Here is a 26,270-nt window from a genome sequence, read left to right as displayed (position 1 = left end):
TTATTACAAATCAAATAATATAATCAACACTCACAGCAGACTGCAAATACAACTCACAGTGACATGGATCCGTTTTATAATGATGTGAAGGTCAGTCACTAGAACAATAAAAAAAATGTACAAAATAATTCCCTCACTCTTTTCTGTTCTGTAATTCCCATGCCAGATTAGGATGTCCGGTTTTTTCTCTGTGCACCCAAACTTTGCGAAGCAGGCTTTGCTCGGCCTCTGCCAGCAGCCAAAGGCTGGGCTCTGGTTACAGGTGCGGGAGCAGCAATTGCATTCCAGAGATCATCATCACCGGCTGTCCCAGCTCTTTTCACATTTAACGGTTTTGATGCTGTTCTAGGAGCAGGGGCAGCTATGGAATCCCACAAATCATCATCATCGTGTTTGGTGACCTTGGCTGTAATCTTAGGCTGTGAACTTGCAACTATAGGTAAACAACAACAACAACAAAAACCGGTTGAGAGCCTTCTTGAATGAAAAATTAAACAACAAAACAATAAACAGAAAATTGTATATATGGGGAAGGATTGATGCTTGAATATATGTCCACAGGTGACAAGAAGAATTTTCAAGTCGTAATGAGAAAATAGATAGAAGACAATAACAGTAGTTATAAACATTCTACAACAGTTACTTAATAAATATAAAAAGATTATGCAACTGTATATTTTAGACTTTAGTTGCTAATGTGTATATTTTGAGTCACAAGACAGCAATAATGCCAAAAGAAAATGTAATACATGGCAGATTTATTACCCGCTCCAAAGGAAATATTTTGCTAAATTCGGTTAACATGTGAAGTTCAGATACATGGCAAATCTAAGCTGCTATTAATCTAGAGAAGAAACACAGTCTTGTGCAATTAACAGAACATCCAAGTTAAAAATGACAATCCTAACCCAGATTTCAATTGACTTAGTCCATATAAGACATGCCAAATGACAGGAGCTTAATGGAGCATCTTAGTTCGAACTTCTAATGGTCATTAGATTCCCTACCACCAACCATCATATTCAAAGCTGGACTTGGAGACAACAAACAACTCTACACCAAATTCATCAATTGATCAGCCTTTGCAGATCTTGTGGTGACACAAGTGGAAAGCATGCTTATTGAAATTCCATATGTAAATTTTCGGTTCACAGACCAATTGCTTGACATTTGGGTCAGCGGCTCAACTCTCAAATCCACTTCCCACAAAATTTTGCTGGCTAGTTGAATGGACAATCTACCTTGTTTTGGCTGCAAAGCAGGCTGTGAGACTGGCCGCTTTTGAGCTGCTTGAATGTTTGCAAGAGCTGGAGATGGCTTTGGCTCTTCAAGGGGTTCAATATCATCCCACCCATTCTTGTCAGCTTCAATTGCTTCGTCAATTCCATTTTCAAGCTCTCCCCAACCATCCGTTGATGTAGGGGATTCAGGTACAGGTTGATCAGCAAAATCAGAGGTGGAATGCTCATGGACAGGTGCTGTACTTGGAGTATCCATCACTAGGATAATCGCAGAAAATTAATATTATTGAGATGCCTAGTTGAATAAATGCATCCATGCATTTTTTGATAAAGAAAAAATAATAATAATAATAATAAGTAAATGCATCCGTGTCAAAATATGCATACAGTGGAACTAGTAATAAATTGACTGCACCATCTAATACTAGTGCAGAGTGTGCAAATATAACTTCCAGAATAAAAGATAAAATGAGTATGATAAATATATTTGCTCTATCCTCTTCTTAGAAATGTACTATGCATAAAGCAAGCCTTTCTTGGCAGACCCACCCCCATTTTCTTTCAACAACACCATAAAAGGCGCCTACATCCACATGCATATCCCAAATGATTAACCAATACATTTCATTTTTACCCTGGTCCTTCATAATTAGCAAAAGATAAACACACAAGGCTGTATCTTGTACATATAGACATTTCAGTATCTTGTATCTTCTAGCAAAACTGTGAGAAGACAATGGAGGAGCTGAAAGTCTTATTCTTTAAAACATTGTTCTCATGGGTGGGGCCATTGTTTGTAACAGACTAAGTGTCCATGACCTTTTACTATTAGTTGTAAACTCTAGTTAGGTATCTCCCATATATACTCCCTGTATACTTGGGTTTTACCTACTTTTATGATAAAAAAGTTTGATTACTGATCAAAAAATATATATATATATATATTGACAATATGACAAAGATCTATAAGCTATCCAATTAACAAAGTTGAATAAAGCCAGCTTTATGGTTCTATTAACAGCCATAATAACTTAATAAGTATCTTTTCTGCCAAATTTTTGAAAAATTATCGACATTCAAGGCAAGCATATTCAACTGCCCAGAGGTGTGCTAGAGTAAAACAAGAGATCACACAGCCCAGATTTACAATAAGCTGATAAAGTAGAATGAAAATTGCTATCAATATGCCTACCTGAGCTGGCATTGGAAGAAGTTGAAGTTAGAGGTACGCTCAAAGTTGCAGGAGCTTGTTCAGAAGGTTTGCCTTTGAGAGTCAAGGAGCTCATGGCCCATCTGTATAGTTTACACACGTTTCAAGACAATAGTAAGTTAAATATGAATTTTCTACTATCCCTAGTTGAGAACCAAATATGGAAGAATGGAATCAGGTAAGATCTCAATAGAACTATCTGGAAGCAATTGAGATTAGTAAATTAAGGGCATGTTTGGACGTCTGGATACCTTGTGGTCTCTGAAAAAATAATTTTTGATTTTATAAGACAAAATCCCAATTGCAAGTTACACTTAGGATCGGCAAGATAAAATAGAAGATTCCAAAAAAAGATATTAATTACACGAGATGGCTTCACTCATGCCCCCTTACTTCCCAGTCTCACATAAAAGACACCCACCCAGAATCATTCTAACTAGCCAATTGCCTCCAATTAACATAACCACGTGTATTCCTTTGAATGTAAGAAACACACGTGCATACAAACATACACACACAAGTATACACTCAGAATTCCAAAATAACTCACCCAAGTAAACTAGCATTCGCTGGAATTGATTGCATTCCAAGGCCTGCAGCTCCAGTGGTATCTCCTGAATTTTCCTAAAAAGGACCAGTGAGGTAAAAAATCAACATTAAACACTAGGAACAAAAGGAACAGAACGAAACATGTTCATCACTGAAATTTATTGGAGCCTTCTTAGCCTGAAGATTCAACCATTTCAGACTACAAATAAAACAAACGAAACAAAGAAGAGGACAAAAAGAAATTATGAGAAGGAACAGGATAGAAATAAAACTTTCTTTTGATATCAAAAGCACCACTAGAAATGCACGAGCCACTGAGTCTCAAATAGAATATGTACCTTTCTACATTTTGCCAAGAACATCATCTATGATCACATTTAAAATAAAACCCACGGCATAGCAAAAAGGTTAAGGCAGGAAACCCTGTTTTATAATGTAAATGGCCACACACTCATTTAAGCATCATACACAGAATTGAAATAATTCCCGTTCTTTTTGTTAAGCAGAGATAGATTTACTTAAACAAGCAAGGAACACTTTGACAACAATAGCACTCTGACTTAAAAATGACTCAGATCACTTTGTATCAAGTGCTGTTCTTCAAACAGAGGATGCTGGAGTTCAGAACAAACGACAACAGCTTGGAGGGTGCTATGGTCAACCAAGGGAAGAGTGAGATGGGGAGGCCTGTGTAGAAGCAAAGATATTTGTACCACAATGCCATACAAAAATGATGTCTCGAACCACAAATTTACCAAGTGTTCCATCATAGGTGACATGTCAACAGAAGAAACATTAATTCACAAAATAAGTGGAAGACAAAGAGTATAAACATAAGCCGCTATGAACTCAAGCAATGTTTTTCTTCTCAAATATCTACATGCAGATTTTAGAAACAGAAGATGTACTTCAAATCAAAAGAACGAAGGATTTATATACATACCTTTTCTTGGTATTGCTTCAATATCTGCAAAAATTGATCAACCGCCTGAAATGCCTTGGACCTTACATCACTGTTCATTTTTAAATTTTTTTTAAAAGGCAATTCAATAGCTCAAACAACGAACACCTTTAAGGTACAACAATAATACAAGTACACATTCTTAGGAAACTACAACCATGAGATTTGCATCAAAGGGATCACAGAGAGAGAGATAGAAGGGGGGTTTGAAATCTCAGAGGAATTCAAGTTATACATTGACAATGAGAAATATATTGACAGAACTATGGAAAATAACACTTGATCAAGTTCATTTCCTAAAGTGTGTGATTTTTTCAGGATCCCTAATTTATTAATCTAGACCACTTTTTTTAAGTGTATCATACGAGTTGCTTAACTTCTCATCTTAATAAAGAAAAAATCTATAGTAATATAGTTAGAAAAAATCTATAGTAATATAGTTAGGTCAGGCAACACTTAATCCATATGTGTGTGATGGTACAACACCTAAAATAGCAAATGACAAGGTAAAGAAACAATTCTTTTATAAGTGGTAAAGAATCATAAACAAGTTCCAGGATCCTTTTTTTTCCCCCTCTCTTCGTTCATTCTAAAATCCACATTGGGCCTTAAATATCATTTTCCTCCTAGCTTTAGAGCAGAGTAACAAACAATTCATTAAGACCTATAAAAGAAAAATACGCGCTCACACACACACAAACTATTCAATAGACTAATTAGTAAAGAACAGACCCCATCTTTACAATCATTCAAAACAAATATCTTTAAAATCAAATGTCCCCAAGATGCTTACAGAAAATTGACAAAAGATTTTCAAGAAAATTTCAAGTTTGTGTAAAAAATTATAATATGTTTGAGCCGTATCTTGATTTATGAATATGAATGTTATTTACTGTCTACAGATAGAAAACTATTTAAGCCTAACACCTCTATGACATAGAAAGTCCCAGGATGACAGGAGTAATGTTAATAGCATAAACATCAAATTAGGTTGGTGTTCTAATCCACCAGAAGAGTTCTTTAAGAACTATAATGTAATGTGTGGTTATCAAAATAGTTTTTTTTTTTTTTTCTTTTATCAAGTTCTTTCCCAACGTGATTTCTTCGACTGGTTTTTTTTATTTCTTGCTCAGTGGCCTGTTGCTGCACTAAGAAATGTGCATTTGATTCAGTGGTGTACTCCATCTTTGACTACTAAGATTTGATTCATGATAACTACTTAGAATATTTACATCAAGAAAAAAACAAAAAATAATAGACAAATTCATCTGAATAATAATTAACCTGTCAGGATCAATCGTAAGTACGATGACATTTGGAAGAATCCGAGTCGCTATCTCAGTGATGTCATAGTAAGAACTGGTGGCACAAAGAGCCATGATGCCTGGTACAGTATACTTTTTGGTGAATGAACAAATGATAAAATGATATTTAAACTAATAAACATCCAACACAGAGAATGGAAGATGAACCCAAAACCCACAATTTTTTTTGTGCCAAGAACTCTGTGAAAACCTAAGTGAAAGAGATGAACATCATATAGAGTTCTAATATACCGGCTCCTCTTGCTGGAGAGAAAGTATCGCGTAATGCACGAGCTGTAAATGCATTAATCAAAACTCTTTTCCTTGTCTGCATTGTAGATCCGAACCCATCAGTTGAGATTCTCACAAAAGGAAATTCAACACAACATCTTCTCAGGGTTGATCAGAGAATGACCACTAGTACTATCTTAAAAAAGAAAGAAACAACCCATTCAAGTTACTTAGGAAATCAATTAATCAGTTAAAGCTGTAACTTGTGGATACTAACCCCTTCATTTAGGTAGCTTGCAATATTCCCAAGCAAAATGGTAGTGTTAGTTCTAATCGCTGGCTCTTCATCAACCTGCAAGACTTACAAATTGAGAAGCAATAGAATATAAAGAGAAAAATAATTATTCTATAAATTAAAAATTTTATTAATAATACTTTGTTAAACAGTTCGTGCATGTTTGTTTCCTGGGGCAACAATATAACAATATCAAGTTCTAAGGATTAAAATATCTCTTAAATTTTTCTATTGATTTCTCTGATCATTGATCATGCAGGGGCCACTTTAACTTCCGTATAAATAAGCTATTCTACTTGCACTGATATAGTAGAAGATTGTACTTAAAAAAACAGCACGGGTGCTACCCAAGTACACAGAGTATCTCTTATACATCTATATGAAAAGAGAAAAAACAAGAAAATTCTAAAAACTAGAAATAAACCAACAATAATCAGACATCCAAAAACAGAGGGAATTAAGGAAGATGGCCCTTTGATCATCCACTGGCCTCTCAAGATCCCCAAAATTCTGGTCATTTCTTTCCCTCCAAAAGCACCACATCAAAATTATGAATATGCATTAAACTATCTCAACTGACGCATTTCATAATCAATAAAGCCAACTTCAAGAATTAAACAGTGTGCTGAAAGTATAAATTAATAACTAATCTTTAGAGGCTTCACATCTCTATGGAAATGGTTGAAGCTATTACCTGTAACTTTGAGAGATATTTCAAAAGTGACCCTGAAATAGTGCGCTGAGAAAGCTGCAATGATAAGTGAAATAGAAACATTTAGAAAAACTTGCCAAAAACAATTCCTACCAAAAAAAGCACAAGTGTGCCAACTGTTGCCTGATTTCAAATAGTAATAGTGGTAAAATTAAACCATGAAATCTTCACATCATTCAGCACCAGAAAAGATGTTGAGCATAACAAAACAAAACAAAACAATAATAAGAATCAGCATTACTGTCGTGGTAAATTTCATATAGTAAAGGGTTCTCATTGCATGAACAGTGGATTTCATCGATACATCTATTACACAGGAACAGCAGGAAATAAGAGTCTAAAACCTAAAAATATGATACACATACCTTAGGAGATATAACAAGCATAGATTTGAGAGTCAGTTCCCGAAGGAAAGCAGATGTGTCGGCAAACCCTGTAGCAACATGAGGGTAAACCTAATTCCAAATACCAAATGGAATTTCAGGATTTTCATCTTGATAATTTGATTAAATAATATCATCAGGACTTGGAACCTGAAGAAAAGTAACTAGAATTCGCATTTATAAGAAAGAGTCATTAAAATCTGTCATTGACTGCATACTTGCTCATCAACAATTTGTGAAGATAATGATTCTCCATATTGATCAATATGCTGCAGAAGACCAACTCTTATAGCTCGGTCATTGGAGGCAAAGAGTTTCACAATTGTTGGTGTTACCTATATAGAAAAGTAAGAAATTAGCTCGAGTCAAGTGAAAAAAAGAAAAAAAAAAATCTACAATGAAAGAAAGGAGGGGGGTAATATAGCAAAAAAGAGCTCCACATGCTTCAAAAAAAAGTCCAAAAATAAGGAAACTGTAAAGGTACAGAAAGAGCATGACCTTGGCACTGAATTCGTCAGTTGAAAGCCAAGAACCCATTTTCAACACCGCAGTCAAAGCAGGGGCCGCAGCTGAACCAAATTCAAGGGCAGAAGCTAGTAAAGGAAGCAACTGTGGAAAAAACAAACAAGCAGAAATGGGGGTTCAAAATATAGATGACATATTTAAAGTTGACATATCACATTAGAATTTCTGAGTCACCTTTTTCAAGACAATTTGGCGAGGAAGCTGTTCTGCTAAATTTGGAAGCTTGCGGAAGAAAGTATCCTTTTCAACGCTGTCTTTTAAATTTAGAATTTCCATGAAATGTATTGTGTCCACCAACTTATTTTGGAAATATTCTGCCAATCCATTGGACCTCATATTACAAGGAAAAAAATGGCAGAGAAAAGAAAACCCAAGAAACAATACTACAGCAGAAATATTAGAGACAAAACACAAACATAAAAAGAGATGACAAGATGAGTTTATAGGACCTACCAAAGCTGGACACAAAAAGATAAACGTTACATGATTTTAAATAAACTTTACATGAGGTTTATAGGACCTACCAAAGCTGGACACAAAAATAATCGTATATATAAATAAAGTATCCCATGAAATTCTGCTCCAACTTCTACATATAAAAGAAAGATACAATTTTGATCAAAACAAACTACCATAAGTTCTACTCTATACTATAATAAACAGGTATCGAGGATAATATATTATCAGATTGGAAAAAAGAAAAGAATCCAGGATAAGGCATTATAATAGCATAATGATGCAGAGAAATCTCCAATCAGGAGGCGTACCACATTTACTAGGACTAGAGTTTCTGCAGCACCATTAAAAACAGTTAAAAGCTCACCACTATTTTCGATAAGCTTAGATGTATTCAACCTACGAGAAGGCATAGCGCTCAAAAGCCGCTGATAATCTGGAAGCAGAGACTGTGAGGCAAGAAAATAAATAGACGAAAATGAAAATCAAATCAGAGCAACCAAATGCTTGCACACTAGAGCAGCCACAGCAAAGTATGTTACTCCAAAAGTAAAGGTTGGTAGAGAGGGAGTGGGGATTGGGAAAAAGTAGGGATCGGGAAAAAGTAGGGATCTTGAACTCCAGAAGCAAATAAGCAATAATCTACTTGTCCCAAAAATTAAGAGACTAACCTTTGGAATGGAAGCAGTGTTTTTTAGTTCCTCTGTTCTTCCCAACTTCATGCCAGAGAATATTTCATATATAAGACAGCCTGTTAATTATAATAATAAACTTAGATGACTTACAGAAGGCTGCCAAAGAAAGGCAATAATTAAGGAACAAGATATGACATATACAAACATCTAGTGAAGCTCTAGAATTTGCATAAGTTAGTAGAGGTTCAGATTGGTTTCTCCATATTATGCAATTCATGTGCCCAAAGATAAGGTTGTGTTTGGGTAGTGAGGTGATCTCAGATACTCTATGAATAGTGGTGAAAAAGTAATGAAAAATAATGAAAAAGTATTGAATAGTAATAAATAGTAGTACAAAATAGTAAAAAATAGGTGAAAAGTAATAATAAAATAATGAATAGTAGTGAAGTATTCAGAATACTTCACCACCCAAACCAGCCAAGGACTCAAACAAACTTTGAATTGAAAATCCTGTTACATAAGTTACTTTTTTGATAACGTGGACCTCAAAGACCATGAAAATGCAACGTCTTTTACCCGGTTCAACCTTGGACCCGTGTAAAGCGACCACATCACCAAATCAGGTAAATCATCGGATTTTTCAACAATGGGATTGACCCATAGAAATTATTTGCAACCAAGGTTTAAACCTAAGACCTAGGGGAGCATACCCCCAAGAACAAAGTGCTCACCACTTGAAACAACCTCTAAGGGTTAAATCTTATTAATTTATTATTGGCTTCTTCTCTTGATTTCTATAAAGGATTGAATTTCAGATGGTAATTCGTTAGGGAATCTAATCTACAGATCTGCATACTCGGTTGTCTCTTTTTTTTTTTCATAAATCATTTACTTATCAACAGTAAGATTAATTTATGATGACGAACAAATAATTCAAAATTAGAGAGAACTAGAGGCATATAAACAGAAGCCTACAAAGCAATCTGGTCTCAGCTGCTATCAGTACAATCAGTACTTGTCATTTGCCATAACCATGGCAGCTCCCATTCACATGTTCATGCAAGAAAAAATGTAATCTCTAAAAGTTTGATTTATACAGATCAGCTCAACATATATGGGCTCACAACATGGATTAAAAGACATGTATACCAACAATCATGCTAGGGCAACGTCAAAAAGGGAATTTACAATCCACCTCAGGTACCAAACAGTCATGCTTTATTCTACCCAAAAAAGGATCTATGAGAGGCTTACCCAAGCCCCAAGAATCAATAGCCCATGGTTGAGATTTTCTGATCGTGGCCCAGTCGGAATTTAACAACTCTGTTGGTTTGTATTGTGCTCCAACAAGCCAAGCATATGGCTGAAAAAAATATAATAAATTAATATGTGAGAAAAAAATCCCAAACTAACTCTCACTAAGCCATTTTTTATCAAATCCACCACAAACCATGAAAACTAAGAATAGACTTCACACATATAGATAGGCTACAGGAATCACACTTTCAAATTTGTGGGTTGGGTGGGATTGGTGATGCACTGCTGAAGGTAGGGATTCAAATATGGATACTTTAGAGAAGTTCATTAAGGTTGGTTAGCCTGAAATCCAAATTCACTAATTGAAGTAAAAATCATTTAGGAACCAGATTTTGAGGTTAAAACGTATTCATCGAGTCTTGAAGAGGGGAATGAGCTCGATTTCCTCCCAACAATATTTTGCAGGCTATGTTTTCAGAAAAAGTGGCTTTCTTCACTTGGCCAATGCTGTTTGACAAGTCCCAACTGAAAACTGAGTAAGTGCAGAAAAGTGACAGCACCTGGTTTTGTGTAAGCTAAATTAAGTGGCAAAACAGGCTAAGCAAATTAAGTTCCACGAATGAAAAATGCAGAATTTTTGGGTTCACAGAAATAGTATGATACAAACCATTTAAGTCATGGAGAAATTAAAACTCAGAGGTCAAATCCAAACACAAAGATTACCAGCATTGGTACCATGGATGCTTCCTTATTGACATCAAACTCAGACAGAACATCAAAGGCATGCAACTTCCAATCCAAAGTTTGCGTGACAACAACACTTGCCAAACTTACATTACCATGAACCTGTAGTAAAAGTGACTCAAAAAGTCTGAGAGAGAGAGAGAGAGAGAGAGAGATATCTATATATAAATCCAAATCCTAGGATACGTACAAGCTTACAGTCATTATTTAAGAAGCTCACAGCTTTGGCTATCTGGTGCAATCCCCACGCATAATACTCATCCCTGTAACCAACTCAGATTATAAGTCAAGATGAATAAAATCCACAAACCAGTTGATAATGATGCTTCAAACAGCTGTCCTAATCCTACGTTTTGCATTTGACATCATATATAGAGAACAAAAGACTTTGGGCATCGGCTGCCCAAATATAAATCTAAAATACGATGATAGAGTTGGACCAATTACATTGAATTGATAGAAAAAAAGGAGAATAGTGGGCAAGCTACAATATAAATAAGTCATCCCCACGGCTTTGAACGAAATCATGATGCATTGATGCCCCAATATGCGAATGTGAGTTACATAATCTGAGGTTAGTTCTCCTCCTGCTTCCTCTTCCTTGTTCGATTTCAAGAGGGTTAAACAATCTGATGATCATGCTTTGGTGGATGTGGAAGTGTTATCGGCAGAGGCTGAGTTTCAGCCCCACCAAGAACCATGAAAATTATGAGTTGGAACTCCCGTGGGCTTGGCCAGGGGGTTTTTGTGTTCTTTGGGATCTAGTCTGAAGAGAAGCTCCCGGCATGGTTTTTGTGATGGAAACCAAACGTTTATCCCGATGTATGTTCAATTTGAAATTTTCTTTGGGGTTTCATGGGTGTCTTGCTGTTGATTCTGAGGGGCAAAGTGGTGGCCTAATATGTTTTGGTGAAAGGAAGTCAATTTAGAAATTAGCTCTTATTCAAAGCATCATGTTGATGCTTGGATTTATGATGCTGATAAGGTATGCACATGGAGGCTCACTGGGGTTTATGGCCATCCAGAGACAGGGTGTCACAAAGAGGAATGTCAGTTGCTGAAGCATTTATCTAAATTTTCTGCTTGTCCTTGGTTGTGTTTTGGGGATTATAATGAGATAGTTTTTGATAAGGAGAAGAAGGGAGGTCAGGTTAGATTGGATGGACAGATGCAAGAGTTTATGGATGTGATAGATTACGGTCAATTTCAGCAGTTATCAATGGAAGGTTCTGATATTACATGGTCTAACATGCAGGTAGGGGAAGCTCATATCCAGGAAAGGCTTGACAACAGGTTTTTTGCAAGTATAGATTGGATGGCATTGTTTCCATCTCCAAAGGTTAGTAATTTACCTGCATCTTATTCTGATCACAATTGCTTAATCCTCAACGCTACTGGTTTTGTTAGTATTCCAAGAAGGGGTAAGAAACCTGTTAGATTTGAAGCAATGTGGGTAGCCGCTGAAGGGTGTGCTGAAGTGGTTTCTAATTCCTGGTCTGGAAGGGGGGAATCTGATGATGTTATGAAATTGGCAGCTGCTATTTCTAATCGTCGTAGTAACTTAACTGAATGGAAGCATTCTCATTTTGGTAATATTCAGACTCGATTGAAAGTTAAAAGGAGAGAGCTAAATCGATTAATGGCTGATCCTTCTTTACCACGTTCTTTGTCTGCTGTGAAATCCATAAGACACGATATCAATCTGTTAGTAGAAAAAGAGAAGTTAATGTGGAAACAGTGTTCTAGAGCTTTATGGTTACATTCGGGGGATCAGCATTAAAAAATCTTTCATTACAATGCTTCAAAAAGGAGGGTTCGAAATACCATAATTCAGCTCAAGGATGATTCCGGTGTGTGGACTAAAGGGTTAGATATGGAAGAAGTTATCGGGTCATATTTTTCAGGACTGTTTACCACTTCTAACCCACAGGGTATGGATTTAGTACTTGAAAATTTACAGACTAAAGTTTCAGAATCTATGAATAATGATTTTATGAAGCCATTTTCCCAAGATGAGGTGTGGCAAGCTTTTTTCCAAACGCAACCTATGAAGGCAACGGGTCTGGATGGGATGCCTTCTGTGTTCTTTCAGAAATATTGGCATATTGTGGGGGATTTGGTAGTTAAGGCAGTGCTGTCTTGCCTTCATCAAGGTAAGGTTCCTCATGAGTCAAATAAGACTTACCTTGTTTTAATTCGCAAAAAGAAAAAACCCGAGAAGGTTACTGATTATAGACCTATTAGTTTGTGTAATGTGGTCTATAAGATCCTTGCTAAGGTTCTTGCTAATAGGCTGAAACTTATTTTGCCACAAGTGATTATTGATAGCCAATGTGCTTTTGTTCTAGGGAGGCTTATTACTGATAATGTTTTAGTTGCTTTTGAGACTATCCATTCTATTTGTAAGTGGAGGAGGGATGATAAGGTTGAATGGCGTTTTCTTGAAAGGGTCATGCTTAAATTAGGCTTCGCTAAAAAATGGGTGAATTTGATATTATCTTCTATAAGTTCAGTTTCTTATAAAGTTCTCATTAACCTTAATGGTTTGCCTACTTCATTTTTTTGAACATCTTAGGGTTTGAGCCAAGGTGATCCTTTATCTTCCTATTTGGTCGTGTTATGTGCTGAGGGATTATCCTGTCTTATTAAAGATGCTGAAAGGAGAAGATTAATTAAAGGTGTGAAGGAGTGCAATGGTGCTCTAACAATCAGCCACTTGTTTTTTTAGCAGATGATAGTCTATTGTTTTGCCAAGCTACTAAGTCTGAAAGTGAGTGTCTTCGGCAGATTTTACTACAGTATGAACATGCTTCAGGGCAAAAACTGAATTTAGATAAAACAGAATTGTTGATTAGTAACAATGTCGGGATCGAGGAAGTCAATGCAATTAAGGCAATTTGGAATGTACATTCTGTCCAGCATCACGATTGTTATTTGGGGCTCCCATCATTTATAGGTCGGTCCAGAAATGCTACTTTTAGGGGGTCGAAGACAAGGGTTTGGAATAAACAGCAAGGATGGAAAGAAAGCTACTTTCACAAGCGGGGAGGAAAATTCTAATAAAGACAGTGGTTCAAGCTCTACCTACTTATACTATAAGTTGTTTTCAGTTACCTAAATCCTTTTGTAAGGATTTGGAAAATAAGTTTGCTAGATTTTGGTGGGGACAACGTGGCACAGAACATAAGATGCATTGGGTGGGATGGAATAAGTTGTGTATTTCTAAGTTTCATGGAGGTATTTAAAAACCTTGAAATATTCAATTTATCTTGCTAAACAAGGGTGGAGACTTATGCATGATTCTCAGTTTTTATTGTTCAAAGCTTTTAAGGTGAAGCATTTCCCTCACCCAACTTTTTTTAAATCAACTTTGGGTAATAATCCTTCATATATTTGGAGGAGTCTTTATACTGCAAAGAAAATTCTCAATTAAGGGTGCACATGGCAGGTTGGTGGAGGGGATTCCATTAATATTTGGCAAGATAATTGAGTTTTAGCAAATTTGTTACCTTATTTTCTTGCTACTGATCAATTTTTACAGATGGATTCCAATGTTAGGGAGTTGATCTATAGTGCTTCTTGTACCTGGAAGAAGGGATTAATCCATTCTGTTTTTCCCACATATTTGGAAGACCAGATAGTTCAGATTCCTTTGATTTTAAGATCTAACGATCAGCTTGTTTGGGATAAGAATAGACGTGGTGTGTATACCATGAACTCAGGCTATCACTCCGCCATGAATTTATTGGATAAAGAAGGTAAAATTGAGAGTTCTGGTGCACAAAATAACCTTGAGTTATGGACGAGATTGTGGAACCTGAAGTTACAAAACAAAGTGAAGAATTTTGCTTGGCGAGCTTGTACTAATAGTTTGCCCACTAAGTTAAATTTGATGAGAAGGCACATTCTACCCAATGCAATCTGTGATCAATGCAAGCAGGACGTGGAGAGTTGTAATCACGTTTTTCTGGTGGTGTTTGTCTACTCAGAAGGTATGGGAAACTAGATGCCGCTTGGGTTTTCAGTCTTTGCATGCTGAAATGGAGTTTCAGGACTTGTTATGGACTGTAATGGAGGTTAATGTCCCTATTGTTCCTTTTGTACTCACTATTTTGTGGGGGATTTGGAAATATAATAATCTTAGCATCTTTGAACATTCAGATTATGTTCTTCAAGAGATAGTTGATAATTGCCTTGGGGATGTGGAAAGTTTCATTACCATTAGACCAAACCAGTCCATTGTTAATAAGGAAAGGGTTCTCTCTTGGAAGCCTACACCATTGGGTAAGGTTAAATTCAATTTTGATGGGGCTTTATTTCGACATTCTTCAACCGCTGGAATTTGGGTTATTCTACAGAATAATAAGGGTGGAGTTCTGTTGGCCATGAGTAGAAAGGAAGTGGGTGTGTTTGAAGTGGATGATATTGAAGCATTGGCAGCTCTTTGGGGTTTACAGATGATTCTTCATTTTTGTACATCTAGTTTGATATTGGAAGGCGACTCTTTATCTATTATTGAAGCTATGAAATCCAGAGAACCTAATCTCACTAAGCAGGGTCTGTTAATTATGGAAATTCAGCTCCTACTTAGAAGATTTCAGGACTTTGAGGTTCTTCATGTTGGTCGTCAGGGTAATGAGGCTGCCCACTTGCTTGTTTGTCATGCTACCCAGTGGAAGATACAGTACAATGGTTGCATCAATGCCCAGATTTTATTATTGTCTAGGCTGCTATTGGATGCTGCCTTGTAATTGATCTTGGATGCTGTATTTTAACTGAACTCATTTGTATTTGTTTCATTTCATATGAATGAATTTTGTTTCTTATAAAAAAATAGACCTGAAACTATCCATGTGCAATCATGTAATGCATGTGCCTCAAGCATTTCTCTATGCAGAAAAGAAATAAAAATAGATGATCCTGTTAGGAGTGATAGACATGGCAATAGCTAAAATAAATCAGCTGAGTAGATTGTCCGTACCTTTGTGTACCTTCTAAACCTAGTTCCTTGATCTTTTCAGACAGTGGCATAACAGGCTCTGTGACAATATAGATAGTAACCTTTGTAGTAGAACTATCAAATGTTTCAGTCTCAGTACTGTGAAGAAATGATAAAATATTGGGATGTCTGACCTGGAAAAAGAGCAAAGGAAGGTTTATATGCTTGAAGGTACAGAATAAAAAACAACTTCCATAGATGGCAAACCAAGATTAAAAATAAAAAATAAAATAATACAATAAAATAAAATAAAAACAATTCTAATGAATATTTCAAAAAATGCAAAGTATTTTCTGATAGGCATTAGCAGCATGTTGGCAACACTTTCCATGCTGGAAGTGAGAATGAGAAGAATCAACTTCAGTTGGCAATATAAAAAGAGATGCCTCAAAGTAAATGGCCTAGGTAAATTGTTTAGGGGGTTTTAAACCTCAAAAAGTCTATAAATTGGATCGGCCTATACTATCAATGAATAACTGGTTAAATCCCAAAAATGGCAATCAAACAAATTCTAAGATTTTGAATAATTTCTTTTCACATTTTCTAAGATGTGAATAACATTAACAGAATAAATGGTTCACTGAGTGCTGTGCTGGGTTCAGTTTTTTAAGTTACACAAAAAGAAATGAGTTCTCTCAACCACAAGGAGGGGTAAACCAACTGCATTACCCATAGATTAATGTACATGGGAGGCTTTTTACAAACATAACTGCAACAGCAGCACCAATTCCATTCTTTTTTCATGCTAAGCAATTATATTAGTTAGTCTGGCACTACAAGTAATTAATTATAGTAAAAGCGATACATATATTTAGCCAATAATAGTGTATGACTAACCCCTAGGGGTTGGCTCAAGTGATAAAGGCTTTCTTGGGGGTATTCTCCCCTGGTTCTAAGGTCCAAACTCTTGGGTGCCAACAGTTTCCAAGTGCCACATTCCATTAATGAAAATTTGATAATTTACCCAATTCATGTGACGAGGGCACGTTAGATGGGTTGGGGGTTTAACGGGGTAAAAGGAATGATGTGTGCACGGTCTCCAGGTTCCTTGTCATAAAAAAAACAGTGCATGACTATTGGGATAAGGAAAAGAGGATAGTGACCCTTAAAAGATTTCTTCTTCAAAACCCTCTATCATTGGGCGCATGCTCGTTTTGGTTTTTCTATTTCAAATTTTTCATGATTTGTGTATTCTTTTCTCATTTTTATGATAGGTGTTTGTCATGGATACACCCGATGTACTTGGTAAATGCCTTGTGTATCCTTTCACTTTTTCCTTTGCCAGCTGGGGTTGCTAGAAGAATTGAGAAAATTTATTGTAATTTCTAATTGGAAAAGAGGATAGTGACCCTTAAAAGATTTCTTCTTCAAAACCCTCTATCATTGGGCGCATGCTCGTTTTGGTTTTTCTATTTCAAATTTTTCATGATTTGTGTATTCTTTTCTCATTTTTATGATAGGTGTTTGTCATGGATACACCCGATGTACTTGGTAAATGCCTTGTGTATTCTTTCACTTTTTCCTTTGCCAGCTGGGGTTGCTAGAAGAATTGAGAAAATTTATTGTAATTTCTTATGGGGAGGAATAGGAGAGGAAAAGAAGTTTCATTTGGTTAGTTGGAACAAGTTTGTCAACCGGTTTCTTGTGGAGGATTGGGGGTGAGAAATTTGAGGTTGTTTAATAAAGCACTCCCTGGAAAATGGCTTTGGAGATATCATGAAGAGAGAGATGCTTTATGGAAGAATGTTGTTGCTGTTAAATATGGGAGTGGTGGGAGGATTGGCATTCTAATGAAGTTAGAGGAGTGTATGGGCTGAGTTTGTGGAAGTTTATTATGATAGGTTGGGGGGAGTTTTCTAAAGATATTAAATTTAAGGTGGGGGAAGGGAAGAGGATTATCTTTTGGCATGACATTTGGTGTGGGGAATCAGCTCTTAACTCAGATTTTCCATCTCTTTACAGGATTGAAAGGGATCAAAATGTTGCTGTGGCATATTATCTTCAATGTACGGATAATAATATTCTATGGAATGTTGACTTTATTAGAGATGCAAATGACTGGGAAGTGAATGTTGTTTTAGATTTTTTGGGAAGAATTTATAATTCAAAAGTGATGCAGGGAATAGAGGAAAGGCTACCGTGGGACCATGCTGGAAATTTCAGGTTTTCAATCAGTTCTTTTTATAAGATGCTTAATTGTCATTCTGGCTGTGTATTCCCCTGGGAAAGCATTTGGAGGGTGAAGGTTCCCACTAAGGTGGCATTTTTCAGTTGCGTGGTTGCTCTAGGGAAAGTATTGACCACAGATAACCTTAGAAAACGTGGTTTGTGTATAGCTGATTGGTGTATCATGTGCAAGAAGGATGGTGAATCTGTAAATCATCTTTTTTAACATTGTGAGGTAGCAAAGTCTTTGTGGAATGAGGTTATTGGTCAGACAGTTTTATATTGGGTGATGCCTAAGGAAGTTGTGGATCTTCTTGCATTTTGGCGTGGTTTTGAGGCAAGGAAATGTGTAACTGCCAGATGGAGAATGATACCTCTGTGTTTAATGTGGCATCTATGGCTGGAAAGAAATGGGAGATGTTTTGAAAACAAAGAGTGTTCTTTTGAAGATCTTCGGAATTTTTTTCTTTTGTACATTGAGTTTGTGGGCTAAGATCTTTGTAAGGAATGATGATAATCTACTGAATCTGTTTCTGTTTCAATTTTCCTGCTTTCTAGAGTGTAGTAGGTATTTCTTTTGTATACATCCTGTGTACTTGGGTTGTGCCTATTCTTGGTAATAAAATTTCTTATAAATTATCGAAAAAAAAAAAATAATGTAGAATTAAAGGTTTCTACACGAAGGATTCAATAATATCTCAAACAACCAAACAGGTCAAAGAAAATATACGTCCTGTGGACTTCAGATATACCTTCTTTTCTTATGAATAAAACTTCTTGATTACCAATCAAAAAAGCATACAAGTCTAGCAAGGTTTTTTCTCTTATAACATCTAGTGTACTTGGCTAGGCCTATTAATATTAATAAAATTTTACTCTTAAAAATAAAAAGGAATGCAACTCTAACCTCGAGTCACGGAACTGAAAATTCATATCATAGAAGGGAGGCTTAATTGCAATTAGAATATTGTTTCTACAAAGCTCTGAGAGCTCTCAAATATGTTGCCTACTTTTTTTTTTTTTTTTTTTAAGAAGTAAGAAGATATTTTATTGATCTAGAAATAGGCATAGCCAAGTACACAGAAAATAAACATATGATTACACGTAATTAGGAATTAGAAACGGTTACAAGAAAATCATGAAAGTTGAGACCATTAAAGTCTATAACAATGGTCAATGGCCCACATAAATAAAGTCTTCCAGAAAATACTCTAACTCTTCCAAGGAGCGCTCTAGATCGTCAAAATTTCGGTCATTCCTTTCACTCCAAATGCACCAAAGTAGACAAATGGGAACCATCTTCCACACAGCTACAATCTGTGGTATCCCCATGATCCCTCTCCAACTAGCTAGTAGGTCAACCACCCTCCTGGGCATAACCCATGCTAATCCCACTTTGCTGAAAAAGTAATTCCATGAGGCCTTTGCAACCTCACAATGTAGAAGTAAATGTTCCACTGTTTCGCCACTATTTCTGCACATACAGCACCAATCAACAATTATAAGCCCACGCTTCCTTAGATTGTCAATGGTTAAAATCTTCCTTAAGGATGCAAATCAAACAAAAAAAAGCAGCCTTAAGAGGTGCTTTACTCCTCCAAATGCTATTCCAAGGAAAGTGATTACTAGCTTGAGTAGTGAGAACCTCATAGAAGGAGCGTACAGAAAATTTTCCTTTGCTGGAAGGCGACCAAACCAACATATCCACCACTGTATCAACAGGTCCAATGGTGTATAACAAGTTAAAGAACTCAACAAGGACACCCACCTCCCAATCATGTGCCTCCCTAATGAACTTGACATTCCATTGTTGTGAGCCATTAGTAATTTCCCTCAAGTCCGCCACCAAAGCATCTTGTTCCCATGCAATTCTGAATATAGAGGGGGATAAGCATCCTTAAGAGCCATATCTCCAACCCAAACATCATGCCAAAAACTGATTCGATTACCATCCCCCAAACACAGCCTAGTGTAGCTAGGGAAAGACTGCCAACCTTTCTGGATATGCTTCCATAAATCCACTCCATATACTCCCCTAACTTCATTAGAGTACCAACCCCTCCTTATACCCCCATACTTAGTACAATCGCCACCTTCCATAATGCTTCCCCCTCATAATTATATCTCCACAACCATTTCCCAATGAGAACCTTATTGAAGACCCTCAAATTGCAAACCCCCAACCTGCCACCCCTCATTGGAGAGCACACATTGTCCCAACCAACTAAGTGAAGCTTAAACTCGTCACCAAGTCCACGCCACAGAAAATCTCGTTAGGGCTTCTCAATCCATAAGGCAACACTAGCTGGGAGAGGAAATAATGATAACACATGTGGGAAGGTTTGAGAGGGTACTCTTTATTAAGGTAATCTGACCCCCTTAAGACAAATACAACCTTTTCCACCTAGCCAACCTTCACTCTATCTTCTCTAACACCTCATCTCAATTATGTTGTCTACTATCACATGTAATCTCTCAAATTGCATATGGAAAACCTCAACAATTGGCAGGAATAACTTTTTTTTTTATAAGTAAAAATACTTTATATATCAAAAGTAACCAAGTACACTGAACATATACAAGAAAACACCTAGCCCATAATAAAGCGCCCCTAATGATCCAAAAAAGCCCGAGAAAAACAACCCAAAATACACTAATCTCAAAACTACCCAAAATACCCAAAAATTACACTAAACCTCAACCCCTTGTTTCCCATATAACTAATACCCAAGCCAAACCCCAACCCCTTGTGTTTTCCGTCTTCACATTGCCCTCCCTTTAGACTTCCCTCCAACTGAGTTACCTCCCTTAGTGTCGTAGTTAATTGCCTAAGAAAGACGCTGTAACTCCCAGTTTTTCTTGAAACTTTTGGTTTCAAGCGCGTGGCTTGCCTCAATCGCGGTGATTAGTTCATTGAACTGGTCTTCGCATCCTCCATGTGAAATCCCCATGAAAGGCAAAATCTCGTTAACTTTAAGCAGAATCCAATCCGCCATCGGAGGAAAAGAGACCAGGGGAGCAACATTATCCTCAGACACATTAACCAATTGCACTCCCAATTTTGGACTTTATTCTACGCAAGCACCAACGACAAGTCCCGTACCTCCTCATCAACTCCATTGTTTCTTTCCATCCCCATTAGAGCTTCTGGGGTGACAGTAAGTCCCTTCACCTCAGGCAACCCTATACATGCAACTTCAGCATATCCTACATCTCCTTTACCATTTTCGTACAAGGGTGTAACACCGCCTAACGGTTTATCCTGTGTTACCTGAGGCGAATGACATTCCATTACTGCATTCTTTACACCAACACCTGACGCAAACCCCACTTCAAATAACCTAGATTTCCTTATGACTCGCCACGCTCTCCTGGATCTGGTTATAGGGATAGGACCGAATCTATTCTTCCTTTTTCCTTTGTCTAAATTCAAAGGAATCAGGCCTGTCTTAATCTTAACAACCCTGTCGCCTCCAGCTGAAAGCGTGTCTATTTTTGTAGACAAGAAGGCTATCGCTGTCTTCAACTCGACAAGTTAGGTTTCCATATCCTTTAGAGAATTTTGCATCGCTTCAAGCTGATTCTAAGCTTGTGTGATTTGCAGACCACTTTCATCGTTCCCCTTACTCTGAGCCACAGAAGCATGACCCATCTTCAGAGCTACCGCATACAATCGCTTCACCACCATGGATGTGCTTGGGTCTTTGGTGTTCTCAATCTTCTTTTCCTTTCTGGACCCCTCGTCACAGAGCAAATCCACGGCTATGCGTAATTCCGCTGCAAACTTCTCCCAATCTTGTCCTTCATGCCCTTCAGGAATTACAACACTACTCCGTCGGCCTCCTCCACCATATTCTATAACAGTTAGATACCAACCATGCTTGTTGGAGCATCGTTGGGCCATGAATTCTCTATTACCTTCGCGCAAGTGTTTTGTATAATCTATATTTCTCCCCGCCTTTAATGCTACTCCCACTATAGCAATCAACCATTCTATACCATTCCGACCAATTATTCCTACCCCTTCTGGCAAGAATACAACCAATGAAACAATGAATACAGGAGTACCCAAACCCTGAATCCAGCCTTGGAGAATGCAAATCCAGCCTATAGTCATGGAATTCATACTTCACATCATATAAAGAGTTGCTAAGGTGCAATCAGAATATTGTTTCAATGTAGTTTTGAGACACAAGCATAAAGTTGAATATCACATACACTCTCCAAATGTACCTATTCCATGAAAAGATTTCTACAAATGGCAAGGTTATCAGAAATTGGAAAACAAAATCATCTACATTGCATAATGTTCCTAAAAAAAATTGTATAGAAAGGAAAATATAAATCAAAAAGTAAAACTGGTAAGGGATAAAATTTATAAGCATTCAATTAAATCTAACCCATAGCTATAAAAAGCTTACAGTGCGGAGACGCTTGACACCGTTTCGACCAGCAGCTAAATGTCCATCTTGGGCATTACTGCCAGATAGAGAGAATATAGACACTGGAGACCCATCATCCTGAAAATCAAGCAAGAGTTTAGACAGTTCTTCAACTTAAATGATGAAAATGATGAACAAAAAAGAAAGAAAGGAACTTTGACTTCTTCTTTTTTTAATTGGCACCGGGTGCCTAGGAACAACGTCCCAACTAATTCCATAGATGCACAGGCCCTCAGCAAGGAGTTTCCCGCAAATGCACTTTGGGTAATTCAAGAGAAAAATCCCTCATTCCAAGGGGCCCCTAGAAATTGTTTGCACCCAAAGGGATTTGAAACTTAGACCTGGAGAGCATACTCCAAAACTCAAGGCCTTTACCACTTGAGCCAATCCCTAGGGGTTATAAAGGAACTTTGACTTCTTAGAGTTTAAAAAGTTAATCCTCTAAATACTATAGATAGGAAATTATTACAATCACTTCAAGTGAATATAGTAAATTTACATGAGTGCTCTGTATATCTTTTACGTGCATACTGGCTCCATAATAATTCATGTGAAATTCAGATCTCAAAGTTGGTGCAAAAGAACTCTAGTTTTGCAATATTACATAGCAAAATGCAAAGCAATTTAGTAATTAAGCCATGTTATCTTCAAAAAGTAGAAGAATTGCAACTATAAGATCCAAGTATTCATTTTGAACTGTAGCTCCTAGTGAATTCTAAAATCAACTCTATGAAACAAAATCCAGTAGAATTTAATCCAATTGTGGACCCCATAACAAACACCATAAACGAAACTACGTTTCAGGGGTGCAAATCAACGAAACCTGACCCTAGCAGATCATTAAAGCCACTAAAACCACGGAATTGATTAAACAAACAAACACAAACTTATATGTGTAGGGATGAGAGAGAGAGAGATGCGGTGTGGAACCTTGGAGGTGGCACGGAAGTGTGTCCAGGAGCCCCAAGCAGAGGGATAAGGGTCGCCAATGTTGTAGGGTAGATCTTTAATTCCCGTGCTAGATCCACCCACTACTCCCTTCAAGAACTTCAACATGTTCCTATGCTCCTTCCTCCTCCTCCTCTTCTTCTACAAATTGGGAGGGAGAAAGCGCGAGACAGAGTAATCGAAGATGACAATTTTAACAGAATCAACCGAAAAATATTCGCAATCACGTATAGTTGGACCCCGCTCGGACGGTCTTTTGAAGTTACTCTTCGCAGATCGTTATTATTATTATTTTTTTTTTAATCAAAAGAGACGCTTTTGCGATTGATGTGCAGGAAGGTTTTTTTTTTTTTTTGAAGTACTTTCATATCCGTAGCCGCATTTTGCTTAAAAAATATAACCACACGATACTTTTCGTAACACTTTCCATTAAAATGAGAGGTATTTTTGTAATATATCTTATAAAATTAATATTATTTTAAATTATTTTTGCCACTTATGGATATGATTAATTTTCAAACTATCATAGAGATTAAGGCCTCGTTTGAATAGTAAAATGACTGTTAATGATGTATTTCGTACACTTTTGAGTCAGATCTTCTATTTCAGGGGTCTATACCAACGAAGATGGAATCAGGAAAGATAGCCCTGAGGTGGCCCGGATAACCTTTGATGCCTAAGTTAACCTAAGTTAACCTAAATTTACTAAGTAGTGGGAAAATTAAGAAGATGATGGACGTTAATGTATTTTTAGCCAGAGGATTCGATCCCTTTACCTGGTAGTCGAATGGGCCTTTTATATTCAACTCAGAGAGTCAAGTGGCTATAACCTACGACCTGGGAGAAGGGAAAATCCTCCTGAAACTCCTTTCGCTTGAGAGAAGGGAAAATCCTCCTGAAACTCCTTTTGCTTTGCTATCTTTAATACGGCATGACCCTTTGAAATCAGTCATTTAATGCGGCGTAATCTCCTGGCGTCGCTAGGTGGTCCAGTCTCTTCCCCTTGGCGTGTTTCATTTTCCTTCCTCCGACTTGGTTTTTCACGCTTCTTCTACAATGTCTTATCTCAATGTAGGCGGTTATACTTGACCTATGTGGGTCATGGTTCAATTCTGAACCACTAGGAGGTCCCTCGCGGGCTTGGGTTAGGCCACCTTATGCTACCCGAGGTATAGGGGACATGTTTGATGTTGGGCCTGAGCTGGCCTCCTTGGGCTTTGAGGCCCCTGATGAAAATCTCCCAACAGTTACCTCATCAATTCTCATCGTGTTAACCGATGGGAATTTCCTTTGCTCCCTCTTAGTGCTGCCAATTACTCCTCTCGCTGTTGAATGAAAACATTAGGAGTTTCATGATTCCACGTGCCCAACTCTGATTCTTCTGCTGCTTTTTTCGGGGATGTAATCTCGACATTTCAAGGGCTGTCATTCTATCTTTTCCTCAATGATGATTGTCAAACGTTCCCTCTTTTTTGCAACAATGCTGCCACACGGGGCCTATAAATCCTTCTTCTTTCACACTCGTGATACGTTGAGAACCGGTAGCTTCTATAATACTCTCGTTGCCTTTCTTCTCTTTACTCCTCTTTACTTTCAACCCTTCACTCTTCTCCTACTACAATTCACCTCTTACTACTCGGATGGCCTCCCAAAAATCTACTAATCCTGTGAGTTACAGCGGTTGCCCTGAGGTTGGATCGTCGGACCCGGGCTACGCAGGTCACTCCTAGCTTTTTGAGGCCACATCTGACTTTCTTCTGTTGCTGGCCCTAACTTACCATATCTTGGATTCAGTGGTTCTCGAATTTTTGATGCTACGCGAAGGGGTCGTGAGTGCAGACAAATCAGAGATGCGGGTTGCCCTCTTCCCTAGCATGTTTTCCTGCAGACTGAGACTGCCCTTCCCCCGCTCGATTAGCAAAATCCTATACCGCCTGGGACTGGCTCCCACTCAAATTCATTTGAATGCCTAGCGAATTCTGATATGATGTTGTATTTTGTGGGCCAAGTTAGTTGGGCTGAGTTTCCAATTAAGGCTTTCTTGGGGTGGGTCGTGCCAAGCAACAAGGCTATGAGTCTAACCACCACCTCAGGCGAGCTGCACCATATCGCGACCATTAGGGACTAGGCAACCAAAAACCCCCCTCATTGTACACTCAGAGGTTCTCCTTTGGAAGGACAACCTCGATGCTTTTCTTCCTCCAATAGCTCATGGGGTATTGTCATTCGTCCACCGCTAGATTCTTCAAGGAAAAGAATCTCAGCGTCTCCTCTTGAAGGCAAGGGCAAGAGAGCCCATTCGGAGCCCAGTGGGGATGATCTGTCACATCTGAAGGCCTTGGCTCCGAGGGCCGTTAGTACAGGACACCTTGGGTCCAGGCGACCCTTTGTCCTTTCTTCTTTTATGATGCTAGCCTAATGCATGGAGACGGGGAGTTCTAGAATTTGGGCACATCCATTACACCCTTTCATTCCGTGGCCCAAGTCGTTAAGCCTAGACCAAGGTGTCCCAAAACCTCTGCGGGGGCACAAGATGTCTCTCAAAGGGCGAACGTGGTCAGCATGCACTTTTGGGGTGCTTTTCTAGACAGGGCGCCATGCCAAACTCGAGTGGTGACACAGCTCCCAAAACTAAATGTGGATATGTCTCCTTCCTTGGCTTCCACTATTCAATCCTTGGTCAAGACTTTTGAGTTTGAGGAAGTCTTGGGCCATATTAGGGTGGACTTGGGACCTGTTGATGAGTGCACGTCTATTTGTAGGTCTCCCGGTACTGACATTGTTGTGGCTAGTGTTCCGTCCATTGCCACCATTGTTGGGCCAGTGCTGGAATCAGACATCGGTGTAACCAAGAGCTGTCAGTTGGCGACCAAGCACGACATTCCTACCCTGTCAAGTCCTAGAGGGACCATAGTGGTCGAACCTTCCGTTTGACCCCACTAAGCTCGAGAACAGTTGTGACGGCAGCGAAGAGTCCCAAAGAGGGAGACCAGAGTAACCTTGGGGGCAAGGACAGTCTAAACTACGAGAGGCCGATCTGCTACTGAAATCCCTCACTATGGTCCTTTCTCTTACTTCATACTCGATGCTTTGTGTTCTTTCTTTTAGTTCTAGCCTGCTCTCTTCCTTTTTTAACTTTGAGATTTAGAGGGAGTAAAGAGGTCAGCTGAGCACATAGTGAGTGGCCGGGAGGCTATAGAGAGAGAGAACCT

General features: G+C 38.0%; 1 protein-coding gene across 1 annotated transcript; it reads right to left on the bottom strand.

The window, feature by feature from the left end:
• Window positions 1–23,383, bottom strand: LOC122276174 (probable inactive serine/threonine-protein kinase scy1). Its single transcript, XM_043085734.1, has 21 exons — window positions 23,041–23,383; window positions 22,090–22,188; window positions 15,485–15,636; window positions 10,694–10,766; window positions 10,483–10,605; window positions 9,757–9,865; window positions 8,539–8,618; window positions 8,235–8,316; window positions 7,586–7,725; window positions 7,385–7,495; window positions 7,105–7,221; window positions 6,869–6,958; window positions 6,486–6,539; window positions 5,774–5,848; window positions 5,518–5,593; window positions 5,246–5,345; window positions 3,944–4,013; window positions 3,002–3,075; window positions 2,434–2,534; window positions 1,242–1,499; window positions 1–433 (listed from the first exon to the last, which is right to left on the bottom strand). The coding sequence occupies exons 1-21, from the start codon at window positions 23,164–23,166 to the stop codon at window positions 168–170; spliced, it is 2,376 nt and encodes a 791-aa protein (XP_042941668.1). The 5' UTR covers window positions 23,167–23,383; the 3' UTR covers window positions 1–167.
• Between the last annotated feature and the right edge of the window lie 2,887 nt (window positions 23,384–26,270).

Source organism: Carya illinoinensis, chromosome 9 (assembly GCF_018687715.1).
Source record: "Carya illinoinensis cultivar Pawnee chromosome 9, C.illinoinensisPawnee_v1, whole genome shotgun sequence".
NCBI classification, from domain to species: domain Eukaryota; kingdom Viridiplantae; phylum Streptophyta; class Magnoliopsida; order Fagales; family Juglandaceae; genus Carya; species Carya illinoinensis.
Note: the sequence above shows the minus strand (reverse complement) of the source record. Positions and strands in the feature narration are given on the sequence as shown.